The 16,925-nt window shown below is 37.1% G+C and overlaps 2 protein-coding genes across 5 annotated transcripts; both read right to left on the bottom strand.

Annotated features, from left to right (window-relative positions):
• Positions 1-2,068: 2,068 nt before the first annotated feature.
• si:ch211-262i1.4 (solute carrier family 46 member 2) lies at positions 2,069-9,315 on the bottom strand. 2 transcript variants are annotated; one of them, XM_067388471.1, is made up of 5 exons: positions 9,208-9,315; positions 6,032-7,023; positions 3,001-3,084; positions 2,704-2,860; positions 2,069-2,602 (listed from the first exon to the last, which is right to left on the bottom strand). In XM_067388471.1, the coding sequence occupies exons 2-5, from the start codon at positions 6,981-6,983 to the stop codon at positions 2,572-2,574; spliced, it is 1,224 nt and encodes a 407-aa protein (XP_067244572.1). In that variant the 5' UTR covers positions 6,984-7,023; positions 9,208-9,315; the 3' UTR covers positions 2,069-2,571. The 2 variants fall into 2 exon arrangements, with proteins under 2 accessions (XP_067244572.1, XP_067244573.1); XM_067388472.1 differs by lacking the exon at positions 2,069-2,602 and having other exon boundaries at positions 2,700-2,860.
• On the bottom strand, positions 9,267-16,925 carry misp (mitotic spindle positioning). 3 transcript variants are annotated; one of them, XM_067388467.1, is made up of 5 exons: positions 16,837-16,925; positions 12,547-14,932; positions 11,664-11,905; positions 11,353-11,391; positions 9,267-11,261 (listed from the first exon to the last, which is right to left on the bottom strand). In XM_067388467.1, exons 2-5 carry the CDS (start codon positions 14,792-14,794, stop codon positions 11,175-11,177), a joined length of 2,616 nt encoding a protein of 871 aa, XP_067244568.1. In that variant the 5' UTR covers positions 14,795-14,932; positions 16,837-16,925; the 3' UTR covers positions 9,267-11,174. The 3 variants fall into 3 exon arrangements, with proteins under 3 accessions (XP_067244568.1, XP_067244571.1, XP_067244569.1); XM_067388470.1 differs by having other exon boundaries at positions 12,556-14,932; XM_067388468.1 differs by lacking the exon at positions 16,837-16,925 and adding an exon at positions 15,890-16,308.

The raw sequence follows: 16,925 nt of genomic DNA, 5'->3' as shown, positions 1-16,925 counted from the left end.
TTAAGTCATCATTTACTCACTCTGGTGTTGTTCTAATACTGTATATCCTTCTTTCGTTTCCGGACCACAAAAGGAGATTTAAAAAAAAAACAAAATGTCTCGTTCTTGCTCATCCATATAATGAATAGCGACCAAGTGAAGAAGTTATCACGTTCACATCTGTCAACTGTCATTGTGATTTTCATCAGAGTTCTGAGCCAGAGATATTTAACTAAGTGAGTAAGTACACAGATACTTTTTTGAGATTTCTAAGCATTGTATTTCTGTTGCGTTTTATTCATCTTGATTTCTCACAGCTTTTGTGCTTTTTCTGGATGAGGCGAAATGAACTGCAGTTGCTAATAGGGTCTCACGAACGTGTATGTCGCATAGCTTTGTGCAAAGGTCGAGGTCAGGATTTTTTTGTTAAAGGGTTAGTACACCCAAAAATGAAAATTATGTCATTGATGAGTCACCCTCATGTCGTTCCAAACCCGTAAGACCTTCGTCCATCATCGGAACACTGCTCCGGACAGTGACGCTGATGACGTGTTATCTGGTGCGCCCGAGCTTTGTTTACAGTCTGAGGGAGACGCACGCTGTTTTCAAGCTATTCTACATTGTTTGTATTTTGGTATTGCTATATTTTTTAAAATGGTGCGTTGGTGCATGTCGTGGATGTCCTAATCGCGTCACTGTACGGAGCAGAAGGGGGCAGTAATGCACCAATAAGCTGGATGCCAACCACCGTAAAACAGGAAAGAAGAAGAAGCAGCGTCACTGTGGAGTGAAAGCGGATATATACAACAGTCCCGGAAGAGAAGACAATGCTGAATAAAGTCGTAGTTTTTGTAATTTTTGGACCAAAATGTATTTTAGATGCTTCAAAAACTTCTAACTAACTCACTGATGTCACGTGGACTACTTTGATGATGTTTTTATTACCTTTCTGGACATGGACAGTATACCGTACATCAGGGGCGTAAATTTCATCGGACAGTAGGGGGGGACAATAAACATAAAATTTCTCAAGAGCAATTTTTGAAGGGGACACAAATAATACAGCCACAATTTTACTTATAAAGGATATATGTAACGTAATGTTACACAGAAGAAAACCTTACTACTATTATTAGTGTAGCATGTAGACTGCCATTATGCTCAATGTTTCTCTTTGGTTCAATAAAAAAAAAAACTTACTAAATTGACCAAAATATTCAAAATCATTTATTTATTGAAATATTTTTGGAGTTTTTTACAACCAAGTCACCAAAATACGATGAATATACTTTGAGCAAAACCCAACACACAACAGTAAATCTTCTAGCCTTATTACAGTTCACATATTCTTATCACACGGTTAATTGTTGTTGGTGTGGGTGACATAGTATCCAACAAACTATTGTAAACAAGCTACCAAACACGCTAGGTAACATTATAATTGCTAAAATAGCTCACGAAAAAAAAAAATCATGTTATCATCTTGCTTTTTTTGTTATGACTAATTACTCAGCGTCGTCAGCATTAAAGCAAAAATAACCACTTCATCCGATGTTTTTGAATAAAATAGCCTTAACAGCCTAACTAGAGCTCCTCTCAACTACCGTCTGTCTTCTCTCCCGCCGGCGCCGCCGGATTTCTACACGCACGAGTGTGACGTGCGCGGTGGACCAAACCACTGTGAGGCAAGGGAGGGGTGACTCAAAATGTTTCTAAACTTAAAACGCTGTTTGCGTTTGTATTGCTTTAATTGTTAAACAATTATTTTAAATATATATCATTTATTTACAATACTTAGAGTGGTATTTAATTATATTTTTTTGGGGGGACAGCACTCAGATAAGGGGGGTCATGTCCCCCCCGTCCCCCCCGCGATTTACGCCCCTGCCGTACATACATTTTCAATGGAGGGACAAAAAGCTCTCGTACTAAATCTAAAATATCTTAAACTGTGTTCCGAAGATGAACGGAGGTCTTACGGGTTTGGAACGACATGAGGGTGAGTCATTAATGACATAATTTTCATTTTTGGGTGAACTAACCCTTTAAATAATACATTTAATTTCGATTTGTTTTTGCCAAACCCTATCATATGTCCCCAGAACATATGAGATGCACGACATATGTTGCATGGGATCATTCTGTGATACATTTGCATCTTTTTTTCTTATTTTTTTTTTTCTTATTTTTTGATTGATGCCAGTCTCTATTCACTGCCATTATATGGACAAGCATGAGTGGGACATTTTTTTTTTTATTTCTTCTTTTGTTGTCTGAAAAAGAAATAACGACATTCAGCATTAAAACAACACCGGGGTGAGTAAATGATGACTTAATTTTAATTTTAGGCTGAACAATTCCTTTTAAGGCACATGGGAAATTGAGGAAAATGTATTTCAATGCATTTGCTTTCGCTTGCAAAGTTTTTGTGACATAAGGTGGGGTGGGGGGACTATATTTTCTCATGGAATGCAAATGCAATAGCAAAAGCATTGAAATATAATTTTATCATATATTTTAAATCACCATATCTCATTAGGGGCTCTGTAGTAATGAATCAAAATGAATTACAACAGACACATTTTCATGTTCTCAGGCTCCATGTTCTCTGCCACTTAGATAACTGAAAAACAAAAATAAGTAGCAGTTACTCCACATGATCTGAGAAGAAACTACCGAAGAACTTTTTCTGTTGTTGTTTTTTTTAACAGCAGGTTTACTTACATGATCGGGATGACACTAATGTAACTAATGGCGCAGGAGAGGAGGAAACAGAAGCCACTGAACCAGCCGAGAGTTAATGGGTAAATGGAGGTGAAAAAGACATTAGACAAGAGATCAGTCACAGCCAGAACCAGCTGGAGAAGCCCAAAGACTCGCCCTGCCAAGAGATACAGGAGAGGACTCTCATGAAGCATCAAATAACGTGCATCATGACCTCAAATATATGGCTTGTACTTGGATGAAGCACACTCTAAGTGACTTTCACATACAGTCTGATATAATAACAGCAGTCTTTACCATATTGCTGAGGAGGCAGATTCTTGGACAGCATAGCTCGCAGAGTTGGCATGGGAACGCAGGCAAACATCATGATTCCTCTAGCTGTTTAAAACAACACATCTCAATGCAGAAACATAACAGTTCTACACTGATGAGCCTTTAAGCATTTTACCTTAGTGAATGTAAAGGAGTGTCTTTTTCAAGTTGCCAATGCTGTTCACATGCACTATTAAATCAGCCATGGCTAATTTATTTCACAAGCGAACAGGTTTACAAGAATAAAGTAGTTTTCGGTGGTTCAAAAAATTGTAGGTTCACTCTTGTTTGCGGTTCACAAAGTCTATGGCGGTGGTTGTCAACCTTTTAAGGTGCGGTCACATTAGATTTCAAAATTTCAGCAAAAGGGTCCATTGTCTATTGTTAAAGGTGCAGTAAGCGATTGCTGAGCAATGTTGAAAGTGGATTGGGCCAAGCACCAAAAAACACTAGTAGCCAATCAGTAGTAAGGGGTGTGTCGCCTGTGTTGCATAGCTTGCTTGTGAATTTGGGGGTGGAGCTATCAGGTTAGGTTTGTGGTCTTTCTGGGAAGGGGCATGTTTGTTTTGGTGATTTCAAATATCAACTGCTTTTCTCAGAAATCGCTTACTGCACCTTTAATAGTATAATGATGCACGTAGCACAGCTCATACAGGAGTAGCTATAAAACCAAGCAGCTTATGATGGTTATCGAAGTGAATCTGTGTGACCAACTTGTACTTTTTGTGAAATCTGTGTGGGTAAATATTTTGCCCTCTTGCAAAATTTTCAATTGTGTGGATTCCTATCGAAATTACTGGATTTCGCCTGCAAAAAAATTGCAGAATTGATCTTTAAACTTCAAGGCCCCCATTGTCCACATTAATATTCAAAGGTCCCATAATTTTTCCTGTTGTTTACTGGATAGTCACAATTTCTATCTGATGAAATATATTAGAGCTTGGCATAACTAAAAATGTATATTCAGCATAAAAAATGATCATGGAGTTATAAGATTTTATCAATTTACATAACAATTTGCAATACCATGTCTAGAAATCACACTTCACACTCACAAATCACACTAACTTAATTTATCTCATACAGATTCACATTTTTTTTATGTTTTTGAAAGAAGTCTTATATGGTCACCAAAAAAAAGTAATATTGTGAAATATTATTACATAAAAAAAAAAAAAGCAGCAAAACGTTTTCAACATAATAATAAGAAATGCTTCCTGAGCAAAAATCAGCATGTTAGAAACATTTCTGAAGGATCAGTTGACGCTGAAGACTGGATGACTACTAAAAATTCAGCTTTGTCATCCCAGGAATACATTACATTTTAAAATACATAAAAATAAAAAGCAGTTTTTATTGTAATATTGTATTATTTGACTGTAATAATAATTCACAATACTTTTACTGCTTTTACCATATTGTTAATCAAATAAATGCAGCCTTGGTGAACATAAGTTACTTCTTTCAAAAACATTAATTTCGGATTAAATAGAAGGCGTGAATTAAAAAAAAAAAAAAAAAAAAAAATCTTTACTTTTAGTTGTTAAAGGTGCCTTAGAACCAGTTTTTACAAGATGTAATATAAGGTATAAGGTGTCCCCTGAACGTGTCTGTGAAGTTTCAGCTCAAAATACCCCTTAGATTTTTTTCAATTAATTTTTTTAACTGCCTATTTTGGGGCATCATTAACTATGCACAGATTCAGGCTGCAGCCCCTTTAAATTGTGCGCTCCCTGCCCCCCAAGCTATCGACTATAATACAGTGCATTTACAAAGTTCACACAGCTAATATAACCCTCAAATGGATTTTTACAAGATGTTCGTCATGCATACTTCATGCATGCATCGGATCATGTGAGTATAGTATTTTTTTTGGATGTTTACATTTGATTTTGAACGAAGCTGTGCTTCGTGGCTAAAGCTAACATTACACACTGTTGGAGAGATTTATAAAGAATGAAGTTGTGTTTATGCATTATACAGACTGCAAGTGTTTAAAAATGAAAATAGCGACGGCTCTTGTCTCCGTGAATACAGTAAGAAACGATGGTAACTTTAACCACATTTAACAGTACATTAGCAACATGCTAATGAAACATTTAGAAAGACAATTTACAAATATCACTAAAAATATCATGTAATCATGGATAATGTCAGTTATTATTGCTCCATCTGCCATTTTTCGCTATTGTTCTTGCTTGCTTACCTTGTCTGATGATTCAGATCTGCACAGATCCAGACATTAATACTGCCTGCCCTTGTGTAATGCCTTGAACATGAGCTGGCATATGCAAATATTGGGGGCGTACATATTAATGATTCCGACTGTTACGTAACAGTCGGTGTTATGTTGAGATTCGCCTGTTTTTCTGAGGTCTTTTAAACAAATGAGATTTATATAAGAAGGAGGAAACAATGGTGTTTGAGACTCACTGTATGTCATTTCCATGTACTGAACTCTTGTTATTCAACTATGCCAAGGTAAATTGAATCTTTGATTCTAGGGCACCAGTAGGTTATTTTAATGCATCTTTTGTCTTGTTTTAAATAATTTTAAGTATTCTTGAGGCCCCCTTGAAAGTTTGCTGAGGCCCCCCAGTGGGCCCTGACTATCTGATTGAGAACTAAAGTTATTACTGGACACCTATTTCAATGATGTCTGTCATATTTATTATTCTAAAATAAATGACCCAGAGCATGTTTAAATGACTGTGACAAGGGGGGTGTGGCAAAGTGGAGTCGGCAACGAGACAGCATTTAGAAGATGAGCAGTACGAAAGTAGGCCAAGTGTGTGATGACTAACACCGTCTCTCATTTCAATAACTGCCGTTATTACTACCTGGCTAAGGCCAGAGATAGACCTACCTATTGTATCACCCTGACTGGCTGTATACCGAAAAGGCTATATTTAAGCTGTGCTTAGCTTATTATTATTTATTGAATAAAAGAGTTCTTTTCACCATCCCAGAATTTTCATTTTTTTGGGGAACTACCCCTTTAAGACCAACTTACCCAGGAAGTAGACCCAGCTTTCTATTGCAAATGCCATGATTGCCATCCCAGTGCAGTTGGACACAATACCCAGAAGAGTGAGGGCTGTGTCCCCCAACACATTGAACAGAATCAGAACCCCTAAGAAGCTACTGAGGTACATGGCGCTGGTGGCGGCCCTGCCATATCCTGCCCACACTGAGTCCCAGCTCAGAGGGGGCTTCAGTACAAACAGCTGGAGCACATTTTCTGATCCGACCATGCCTAACATGAATAGCACCATGGCTGCCATCAGCATGCCTATGGAGACTCGATCCATGGTGTTCCCACTTTCGGATTCATTCAGCAACGGCTCTCCCTCGGATAGGGAACATCTCGAGTCAGAGAGGGCAAACACAGTGTACAGTAGTGCCACAACACTAACCAGAATTGCTGTCAGGAGGAGAATTGATGGTCCCATCTGATACAGATATCCAGACAGGAGACCTCCCACGACCCCTGCGACTCCAAAACAGAAGTCTACGATGTTGAGTTTAAGAGTGCGTTTGCCCTGCTCCGAACTCAGAGACGCCAGAGCAGCCACCCCAGCCCAGAACATTGGCCCACCTCCACTCAAACCATGCAGCAAAGAGCCCAAGTAGAGAAACTCCAGAGGAACCTCACAGTACATGAAGATGACAAGCATAAACATGCCCAAAACTGAACCCATTTGAGAGGCCACCAGGAAGAATTTAGGTCCATGGCGGTCTGCCATGCGGCTCAGTGGTATAATGGACAACATGGCCGCCACAGAGGATAACACACTCTGAATAAGAAGAAATCGTGAGGATAACGCCTGTGCTTGATCACTGTCTCCTAGTGCTGCCCTCAGTGACTGGTTGTACACGGTCTGTGTGAGGGCCATATCAAAGAAGGATGTCCCCAGTTTATTGATGACAACCACAGGCTCCACTAAAGTCAGAATGGCCCCCATTTGATTGGCAGACTGGGAGTTTGAGGCTGTGATGCTTAACCTTTAAGACAAAAGATAAGTCTTATATATAGTGCTGTCAATCTATTTAAAATGAACTAAGTAATGATACATTTTTTTTCTGTAATTAATCAAAATTCTACAGATGAAATGAGCAATTGTAACAATTCAACATATAACTGAAAGCCATGATTTTTAACATTAAATAGACTTAAAAAATATAACAACTTTTTAAATTTAAATGAACTTAAAACCATCTTCACATAAAAACGTTATAATAAATGTCACATTTAGTTATTCTTTTTGTTGTTTTGAGCCAAGTAACCTTGTATTTTAATAAATATGTTATGGCATCAACATTTTACATATCAGTTAAATTTCTTGATTCCAATATTTATACCACAATAAAAAATAGTGGCCTAACCACTATAAAGTTCAAACATTTGTAAACAGTAAACAGTCAGTAATAAAAATGAATACATAACAAGCAATAGCACAAACTAGAGGAGTAAAGTTTATGAACAAACTTTGATGTTTAAAAAGCTTAAAGTTTGAAGCAGTTTTAAGTTGCTGGGTGTTTGCTAGGCTGTTCTGGGTGGTTGCTAAGCGTTTACTAGGGTGTTGTGGATGATTGCTAGGCAATTGCTAGGGTGTTCTGGATGGTTGCTATAGATGCCTACGCTCAGAAAAGTAACATGTACCATGTGACAACATCACTTCAGCAGCAGTCTGGATGTCAGTGGTTTGCACTAATATTTTTCAATAGACTTGAAAGTCCTTTAAATCAAAATGGACAACTCTTGTTTTTTATGTAAAATTGCAGTATTTATTATGAATCGATTATCACATCATGATTTTTTTTTTAAAAATTCACATAGCTCGTAATCTTTAATCAAAATAATTTCCCCTCCAATTTGCAGTATCAAATTATTTTGATTAAAGAACTTCTCTTCTCTGATGACGTTTTTTCAGCGCAAGTGAGGGACAACCTGACACTCGCATAAGATCGCAAGTGACAATGATCCAATCAATTCCCAAAGGACAAAATAAGACCTTCGTTAATCTTCAGAAAACAAATTAAGATATTTTTCTTGAAATCCAGTGGCTCCGTGAGGCCTTCATAGCCAGCAATGACATTTCCTCTCTCAAGATCCATTAATGTACTAAAAACATATTTAAATCAGTTCATCTGAGTACAGTGGTTAAATATCAATATTATAAAGCGATGAGAAGACTGCTTCAGGAAGCTTGGAGCGTTATGAATCAACGTATCGAATCATGATTCGGATCACGTGTCAAACCGCCAAACTGCTGAAATCACGTGACTTTGGCACTTCGAACCACTGATTCGACACACTGATTCGACACGCTGATTCATTGCTCCGAAGCTTCCTGAAGCAGTGTTTTGAAATCGGTCATCACTATATAAGTCGTTATTTTGTTTTTTTGGCGCACCAAAAGTATTCTCGTCGCTTTATAATACTAATATTGAACCACTGTACTCACATGAACTAATTTAAATATGTTCTTATTACCTTTATGGATCTTGAGAGAGGAAATGTCATTGCTGGCTATGCAGGCGTCACAGAGCCATCGGATTTCAACAAAAACATCTTAATTTGCATTCCGAAGATTAACGAAGGTCTCATGGGTGTGGAACAGCATGAGGGTGAGTAATAAATGGCAGAATTTTCATTTTTGGGTGAACTAACCCTTTAACATTAATGACTGCAGTATATTAAGCTGCTGTCACTTTAAAACCTGTTGCAACATGGTGCAGATCTGACACACATTTGATTTTCTCCTAAATCCTTTTTTTTTTTAAGACTTTTTAAAAATATATAAATATCAAATATTTACATTTTTAGCAAGTAAAAGGTCCCTTTTAGTATAATTGTAGTAGTCTTTTTGCTCTACAATTTTTTTCTAATTTATATAATAGATAGATAGATAGATAGATAGATAGATAGATAGATAGATAGATAGATAGATAGATAGATAGATAGATAGATAGATAGATAGATATAACATATGAAGTATATGTTGTCTTCACATGGTCCAAATATTAAGACTGATCATTGTCTAGATCAAAATTATAAATGTTGAATAAAATATGTAAAATCACTAAATATACATTACACATAATGTTACACGCTATGCAGTAACACTCATGCATTAGTACGGGCTAATATGAAAATTAATTTAAAAATACACAACGCATACTCACAGGATTTTATCCACTGGAAGTGGATTTTAATTGATGTGAAAGTGTGGAAAGCCCCGCTGGCATTGAACTGCGTTTAAGGCAGGATTGAAGCTGTGTGATTGAAGTGAAAATGATTTTAAAAGGAAACTTGTTGTTGCTTGTAAATGCATCCACCATGAGATTCCCTCAATTTCACCTCTGAGAGCATAAAAACAAAGTGTGGTTACCATACACAGGGGTTCAGAGGTGGTTTTGAGTCTTGTATAGCTTCTGTGTCTTTATTTAATGTGTTCTGCATTTGTGTAGACATATTTATGACAGTGCCACTGAATTACCGAACAATTAAGCAAATTACATTGCAAGCATTTTTTAAAAAAATATTGTGTTAATGGAGTTTATTCACTAGGGGGCGCTGTAGTGCCATAGTCATACATGTTCTAGCGTTCAAAGAAACAACAACAGCAACAACAAAACACCATATTTAACTTGAATGAATTTAACAGAAATATTGCACATAAGTATTCATTATAGATACTGGAGCCTGAAACCAGAAAAGATTGTTCTGCAGGTATATCAGATTTTGACAGTGCTTAATTAGTGGGATGAGAACATTGGTGGAACTTGTTAACATAGAAGTTATTTAGCAAATAAGTCAAGACACTCAGTTGTATTGCACTTACTCTTTTGCTCTCCCCCCACCACCACCACTACTAGACTAGTGATTTCTTTTTCTTTTTTTCCTTTTTTTTTTTTTTTTTTTTTGGTCTTGTGTATCACAACAAATTAATAAGGCTCAAGTCCACCTTCGTAAACACAAAACATTCAGCTTAACCAATATTTTATAAGTCAGTCATTATTTATGTTGAAAAAAATAATAATACTGTGATTGGAAAACAGACTAAGCTAATGTATAAAGCCCTATTTCCTTTTTCATTATGTTAAAAGTGTACTAGAAAAACTCAATTATAATATTATAATCTATTTTTCCTCTATTTCGCTCTCTCAAAATAAAAATTTTCACAGTACCACTGGTTGGGAATCACTCTCCAGAGCCTTGAAACTTGTAGCATATCTTATATTCTACAAAATTGTAATAAATATTTGTCTAAATGAAACATGTCTACTAAATACAAGCATTTAATTATATATTTTGTATATTAGTGTATTATCATTATTGTTATTATTATTGCGTTAACAACACAGAACACATAAGTTAATTTTGATATACCAGACTAAACAAAACTTCTGAGTGATGATGACATAACTTAAAGTAGATTGTACATTTTCTTTCTTTAAAAAAAAAAAAAAAACAGTTCTCATATCAGCTTTACAATACTTCAAAAATCTCCAGAGCAACTTTTTGAATCTTTCAATACAATTTCAATACAAAAAGAATCTTCTATTGATATTTTACATTTTTTAGTGAAAAGCAAGATTCAACATTTATTTCAAAACAGAGACTATTTTGTTTGATCAACAGGCGTGTGTGTTAATGAGTTCATGTCGAGGCCCAGGTTGTTCTTTTTTTTTATTCCTTATGTAAATAGTAAGCTGGCCTGTCCATTTAAGCACTGACTATTTGAACATTAATAATCTGCAGTAAAATTTTATGTTTTTTTTTTTTTTTTTTTATGTGTATTTTTATAAGAATATTGGATGATAGTTAAATGTTATTACATGGCATAGAAATATAATAAAAAACGTTTTCATTATCGAATTTGCTAGAGCTTCTCTGCAGAAGCAAATGAATTCAATTCACCCCAAGCAGGCAAGATGCTTTCCACACCTACACTATTTCCACCACGCCAGTCGATTCTAAACAGCCAGTTAAACTGTGAATGACATGTCTCGTGTTCACTGACTTTATATGGTGAGTTGGCGCAAGTAGTGTGTCTGTAAGTGCAATATGGTATTAAATCTAGTACATTAAGTCATTCTTGTCTGAAGATGATTTCAGGTGTGCATCCTGTAATGTCAATGGCGATTCATTAGCTCTCCTGGTTGGCGTACATGCCTGCCTCCCACTGCAGGGCTCGTTGATTTTTATGCCTTGTTACACGGGTGGCCTCTACGACCTGCAGAGAAACCGCAGTTACACAACATGATCAAACGGGATCTGTTTCAAAATCCAACAGAGGGCACTAGACACAGAAAACCTCATCTCACCTCATTGTTTATGGCATCAACAGGTTGGATCCCAGCATACTAAGAGACAATGAAGAAAGAAAAATTTATAAAGAGAAAAATCTAAATCGGCTCTAAATCCATTTTTATAACGCACCTACTGTATATGTGTATATAACTCTATATATACTATATTATTCAAAGGTGTATGACTTTTTTCTTCTGTGGATTTGGAGTGACATTAAGGTGATTAAATGATGGCACATTTTCATTTTTACTTAGGAGCTTTGTGATATCAAACTGTGTCGTTGAAAGAAGCATGTTAAATATTAAATTCAGCAGAGTTCACTCACTGCACTTTCTTCCAGCTTCAGTTTAGAACGTCTGTCCTCAAAGTCCTTTAGCAATGTCTCAGTCAGACCTTTCTGGGAAAGAGGTGATGACACATCTGCAGGTGTGCTCAAGGGCTTGATGGGGGTTACCCGGGAAACAGTTGGGGACATGGGTTTTGGGCTTCCCCATGGCTGGGGTGTGAAAATTGACATAGAGGGCAGTCTAGAACTGGGTCGTGCTGTGGACAACAGTAGACCTTTATCTGAAGAGATAAAGAAAAATTTGATTATGATTATGATTCATTCACCTACTTATATGAGTCATTTGTTTCCTCATTCCTTTTCTCTGGATTACTGTTAAAATGTTAGAATACTGTTAATCACTGTCCATTTGAAAAAGATACATCTAAACATACTATATATCTGTTAAAATGTAGTCTTAATTTCATTATGGATACAGATTCTGAACTGATAAGTGTACTGTAACCTCGGCCTGACATGAATTCTTTATATGTAGAGGGCCAAGTACCAGCTCAAATTATACTGAAAAACAAGATATAGTATGTATGCATTTGATCGTCTGAAAAACAGTCTTTAACTTGAAATGTGCATTTACATCCGTAAGTAAATGATTAATCATTTTTCATTGAAGCAGAATGCCATGTTATGTCCAAAGTTCAGAAACTAAGTTGGCAATTCTTTCTCATTCCTTCGTGCTGCTGACATCCATAAACTTTTAACACTTAAGTTAATCAGTTAGCTATAAACAAGAAAGTTATGAAATGCATTTGCCTAAAACATTGTACAGAATAATAAGACAACAGACAAAAGTGCCTGTAAGCAGTCCCCCTTTACCCATTTGCTATGTTTATGTTTACCATGTATTGAGTTCAGTGAGACTGACCAGTTTTACCTGCCATGGATAATTGAGAGACAGAGGAAATGTCCAGACTCCAGGAATGAGGGTAACTATAACCAGTCTTCTTTTCTGGAAATACAGAATCCACTTCTGCCATGTCCCCATGTTGAGTTTGTGGCGAGAATATGGTTTCCTCAGTACTATTTAATGGAGACCTGGGTTCAGAGGAAGTAGGCACTGGAGTTATGGGTGCTGAGGTGGGTACTGAGAAAGACTCTCTCAGCACTTGGAGCTCTTGTTCTCGCCTGAGGTCCTCTTCAATTTCCTGGCGGATGCTGTCTGGGGCGTTCTGCATTTTGGGGCTCCAGTTGGTACGCTCAAGGTGAGGAGTGTACCAACTTCTTTTTGCAGGATCCAGTGGGGACGGAATATTTGGAGAGTCTAATCTGTTCTTTCTTAACATGCTGTTGTTGTATTCTGCAATCCATGATGGCTCTTTTTTTGTTCTGAGGTTATTGGTTTGGCTGTCAACACCATTTTCTTTATAAACCTTTACTTTAGAATGGTTGTTTTCATAGGAATATGCACTTATTTGGGCTTTGTTTCCAAAAATGCTGCTGTCAGTGTTTCTCTGAAGCATAGATTCATCAGGATGTCGATGAGGACAGCAAGGTGAAAGAACCTCCTTTGAGTCTGAGATGTCACCTTCCTCTACTAGTACAGGTTGCTCTGTAATCCACATGTCATTTGCAGAGCCTGCTCTTTGCTCTACATTATTTGAGGGACTCTCTATTAAACTTGTCCTCAAAGATGTGATTAGAATTTCATCGGGTTGTGACTCAAATGACTTCTTGTCCTGTACTTGGTTCTCTCGACTATGGTGGCTTGAAACACTTTGTGGGTTCTGTCGCTTTTTCTCAAGTTCAAGCTCTCTCTGAATAAGGAAACTCACTCTATTTGTTTCTTTGGCTTTTGCAGCTTTCACCGGTGGAGACGACAGGGTCAGAATTGGCTTTGTCCTAATCTCCACCATCTCCGAACTGTCTGTGCGCAAGATACCCCTTGATCGCCGTAGACTCTCTTCACGTTGTTGGGAAATTCTGATTTCCCGTTGAATGGGAGTCTCCTCTGCACTAAGCATTGTCAAGCTACTTCCCATCTCTGAAATGGAAATTTCATCTGAAATGTTCCCATTACTGGTGTAGCCTCCACTTCGGTCACCAAGACCAGAGTCAACATCATCTATTGCACCACTCAGAACTCCATCTTCTGGATCCTCAGTCATAGTTACAGTCTTTACTTCTGCCTCTTGTTGTGTTGCTAGTCGGATCTGATTCTCCTCTAGGCTGTTCTCTTTGCTTACTTGTTTTGGAGTGAAGATGTTGGCTGTTGAGGATAGAGATTGTCCTCGCAATTTGAGGGAGTAAGGGAGCTGCTGAGGACTTTGTTGGAAGGGGTTCTGTTTTGACTGTTCCATCATTAGAAACTGCTTCCGTGCTGCATTGAAGTCGATTTGCTCATTGTCTATGGTGCCAGGATCAATCCTGGCCTCTTCAGTCTTTGCACTCACTTGTTTGTAGCGTAGACTAAACCCATCCAGGAGCCTTTGTGGAGTGTTACTGAGGTCCAGATTTTCTAAGGCACTCCACTGCTCTTTAAGGGCAGGGCTTTTCTTGGGTGCCTGATTCCGGATTATCTCAATTCGGTCTGGATTTTCCTCCTCTTCATTCACTGTGGAGGCATCCTTGACTGTGTAAAGGTCATCTCCGTTAATTTCTTCGAATAGTCTTCCAGGTCTCTTTTCCTCTGTGTACGTCTGCAGCTTAAAGGTGCTCTTCTCCTTTAAGGTATTCAGTTTGGCCTGCCTTTTTGGAGAAATCATGTAGACTTCATTCATCTCTGCTTCTGGGCTTGTTGGATCATCTACGAAGGAATAGAACCCAACATGTGAGCCAGTGCTGCTGGCAGTTCCAGGGCTGCTGGGGTTGCTTGGGGTACTGGGCCTCCAGTCCTCATTGTCACTTCCATCCTCTGACACTGACACTTGTCGAGCCTGGACTACTATGTCTGGGGTGCTTTTACCACTCCCAGATGACCCCATCACAGTGGGCTGCATGCCTGTTACTGTTATGCTTTCCAAACTTAACCTGAAAGAGTCACCGTCCTGACTGCTACTCCACGTGTTCTCTAGCAACTGTGGTTGACCAGTAGGGCTCAATATAGAGCGCAACTCCGACTGCTCTAGCTTAGGGGAGAAGGGCTTTATTACCCAACGCTTTGGGTTGCTGGTCATGGGGACAGGTGGATGGAGTTGAGCAGGCCTGGGAAGTAGAGGTCTCAGAGACGAATAGGAATGGATCACAGCCTGCTCCTCTACTGAGGGATGTGTGCATAAATCATATGGGTTGACTCTCACAGATGAAGCCTGTCTCTGGGTAACAACAAAACAAAACAAAAAGGAAAAAAACAGATTTACTACTAGAGCATGTGGAGAGTATAAGATGTTTTATACACACTGTGTGTAGTAAGTAAAAGTGAAAAGTATTTCCTGATATGTAACACATAAGGTTTAAGATGTCTGAGCTTAAAAGGTTTAGCAATTTGTTTCTAATAAGAGTGAAAAACATTTACATGTACATTTAGAACTTTTATCAAACAAGTGGTCTTTATAATTTAAAAGAAAACCGTGTTAAAAATATAATACATAGAGGTAGACAATACACTTTCATTCCTGACTTATAAACCTGTCCCTTGTGAAAATTTACCATAGTTCTTTCAGAATAACCATGTTTTAAGGGTGGTATTTTGTGAATACTTTTTATGTTGATGGCTAACTCCAAGCTACCACAGTTTTAACTATAACTATAGTAACTGTTATTTTAGTGTAAATTATGGTTACTATGGTAATACTTTTTTAAATTTAAAAACTATAACTACAACTTAATTGTAATACAATGGATTTGCATGATTGTTTAGAATGATAATTTCTTCCATTTACAACAAAACATTTCCTTACTCTAGTAAAATCATGGTAAATTTATATAGTTTCATCAACTTAGCCTACTGTTCAGCTGAAAACAATGATTCTGTTAGACTTTTTTACTGTATACATGAACCCATCTTTTGCTTTGTATTAAGACAAACACTGTATTTCTGTTTTAAGAATTTACATATTACAATGTAAAAATGCAGTGAATTGTTTATTCATATTGAATTTAATTTTTAAGTTTTGAATAAAATTATAAAGAAGAGAGGGAGAAAACAAAAAAATATACTTTATAATAATTTTTGATGATTTAGTCTAATTTGGGTTTAATAACTTTTCTGATGACAAAACAAGTATATGAAAATGTAAATACATCTTCAGGTTTAAAAAGCTGTCACTTACCTCATGTTATTGAAGAGATTTGTAATAGTTTGTTTTATAAAAATAATTTATCATTGAGGGAAAAACATTTTCTGGTCTGACTACTGCATCAAAACAATAGATAAGACTGTCTACTCCTTTGAACAAGCTTACGTAGTTGTAAGGGAGTTTTGCGTACTGCCAGTGAGTGCCCATGTGTGACATTGTGAACTGTGACCCGCTGATAAACTGATAGCAGGGCGGTTTCTTGGAAACCGTTGCTCTGCCTATGCTGATTGGCTCAGACTGTTTGAGGGGTGTCCCAAAAAGTGCAGAAAATGTACTGTAGCTTTACAGAAGTATATGTTGACCAAAACAAAGAATCATAGAAGGCTTGCTACAGTGAGTCTTTACCTAAAGCCTTAAAACCTTTTATACCCACTAGATTAGCTTCATATTGAGATCCAAATGCAATTTCAAGATGGTGACATTTTGAAACAACCACTGATAACAGAACAGCCATATTTTGATAGATTGGACACTAAACAAAAAGCACTAGTAGATGCACAATCAGCTCTTTTACTTTCTTTCAAACATATGCAGTCGGAGTGCTCCATAAAATATTATTGTAAGATACATAACCATATTCAACCTGATCAACCTTTAGTCTACAGTGACAATAGAATGGCTGAAAGTGAAAACGTTTCTGTCATAAAATGCATTTAAGATTTGTATTATTATGTAATATTGAGATAAATCTTTTTTGTCTTTCAGAAAAACTGAATGTTCAGCTACAAAGTTCTACTGTTTCAATTTACTGTTTACATTATATGGCACTCTATGCTCCCTGATTTAGGTATCTTATATATGCTGTCTCTCTTACAAATGATCTCACACATTTCAAATGTATAAATAATATTAGCTATTTATTCTAACTTAACAAGACTTTCACAAAAAGTTTTAGCCAAAGAAAAATGACAAACACCTACCCTCCGACATCAGTGGAGGAGTCAGAGCCTGTAGTGTCACATGAAGAAAGCACTACTGTCTTTACTGCACTGACTTGACAAAGTTCAGC

The sequence above is a fragment of the Chanodichthys erythropterus genome, chromosome 6 (assembly GCF_024489055.1).
Source record: "Chanodichthys erythropterus isolate Z2021 chromosome 6, ASM2448905v1, whole genome shotgun sequence".
Classification (NCBI taxonomy): domain Eukaryota; kingdom Metazoa; phylum Chordata; class Actinopteri; order Cypriniformes; family Xenocyprididae; genus Chanodichthys; species Chanodichthys erythropterus.
The sequence above is the reverse complement of the archived record's forward strand: the minus strand, read 5'-3'. Positions and strand labels throughout refer to the sequence as shown.

What these genes read in the sequence shown, in the direction of transcription:
- si:ch211-262i1.4 (XM_067388471.1), bottom strand. Translation starts at nt 6,983, where the DNA reads ATGGGGGCCATTCTGACTTTAGTGGAGCCTGTGGTTGTCATCAATAAA. An exon ending in AAGCTGGGTCTACTTCCTGG is followed by an intron (nt 3,085 to 6,031) that starts GTAAGTTGGTCT and finishes TGTTTTAAACAG; the next exon opens with CTAGAGGAATCATGATGTTT. An exon ending in ATTAGTGTCATCCCGATCAT is followed by an intron (nt 2,603 to 2,703) that starts GTAAGTAAACCT and finishes TTTGTTTTTCAG; the next exon opens with TTATCTAAGTGGCAGAGAAC.
- misp (XM_067388467.1), bottom strand. Translation starts at nt 14,794, where the DNA reads ATGACCAGCAACCCAAAGCGTTGGGTAATAAAGCCCTTCTCCCCTAAG. An exon ending in ATCCATGGCAGGTAAAACTG is followed by an intron (nt 11,906 to 12,546) that starts GTCAGTCTCACT and finishes TTATCTCTTCAG; the next exon opens with ATAAAGGTCTACTGTTGTCC. An exon ending in TTGATGCCATAAACAATGAG is followed by an intron (nt 11,262 to 11,352) that starts GTGAGATGAGGT and finishes GTTTCTCTGCAG; the next exon opens with GTCGTAGAGGCCACCCGTGT.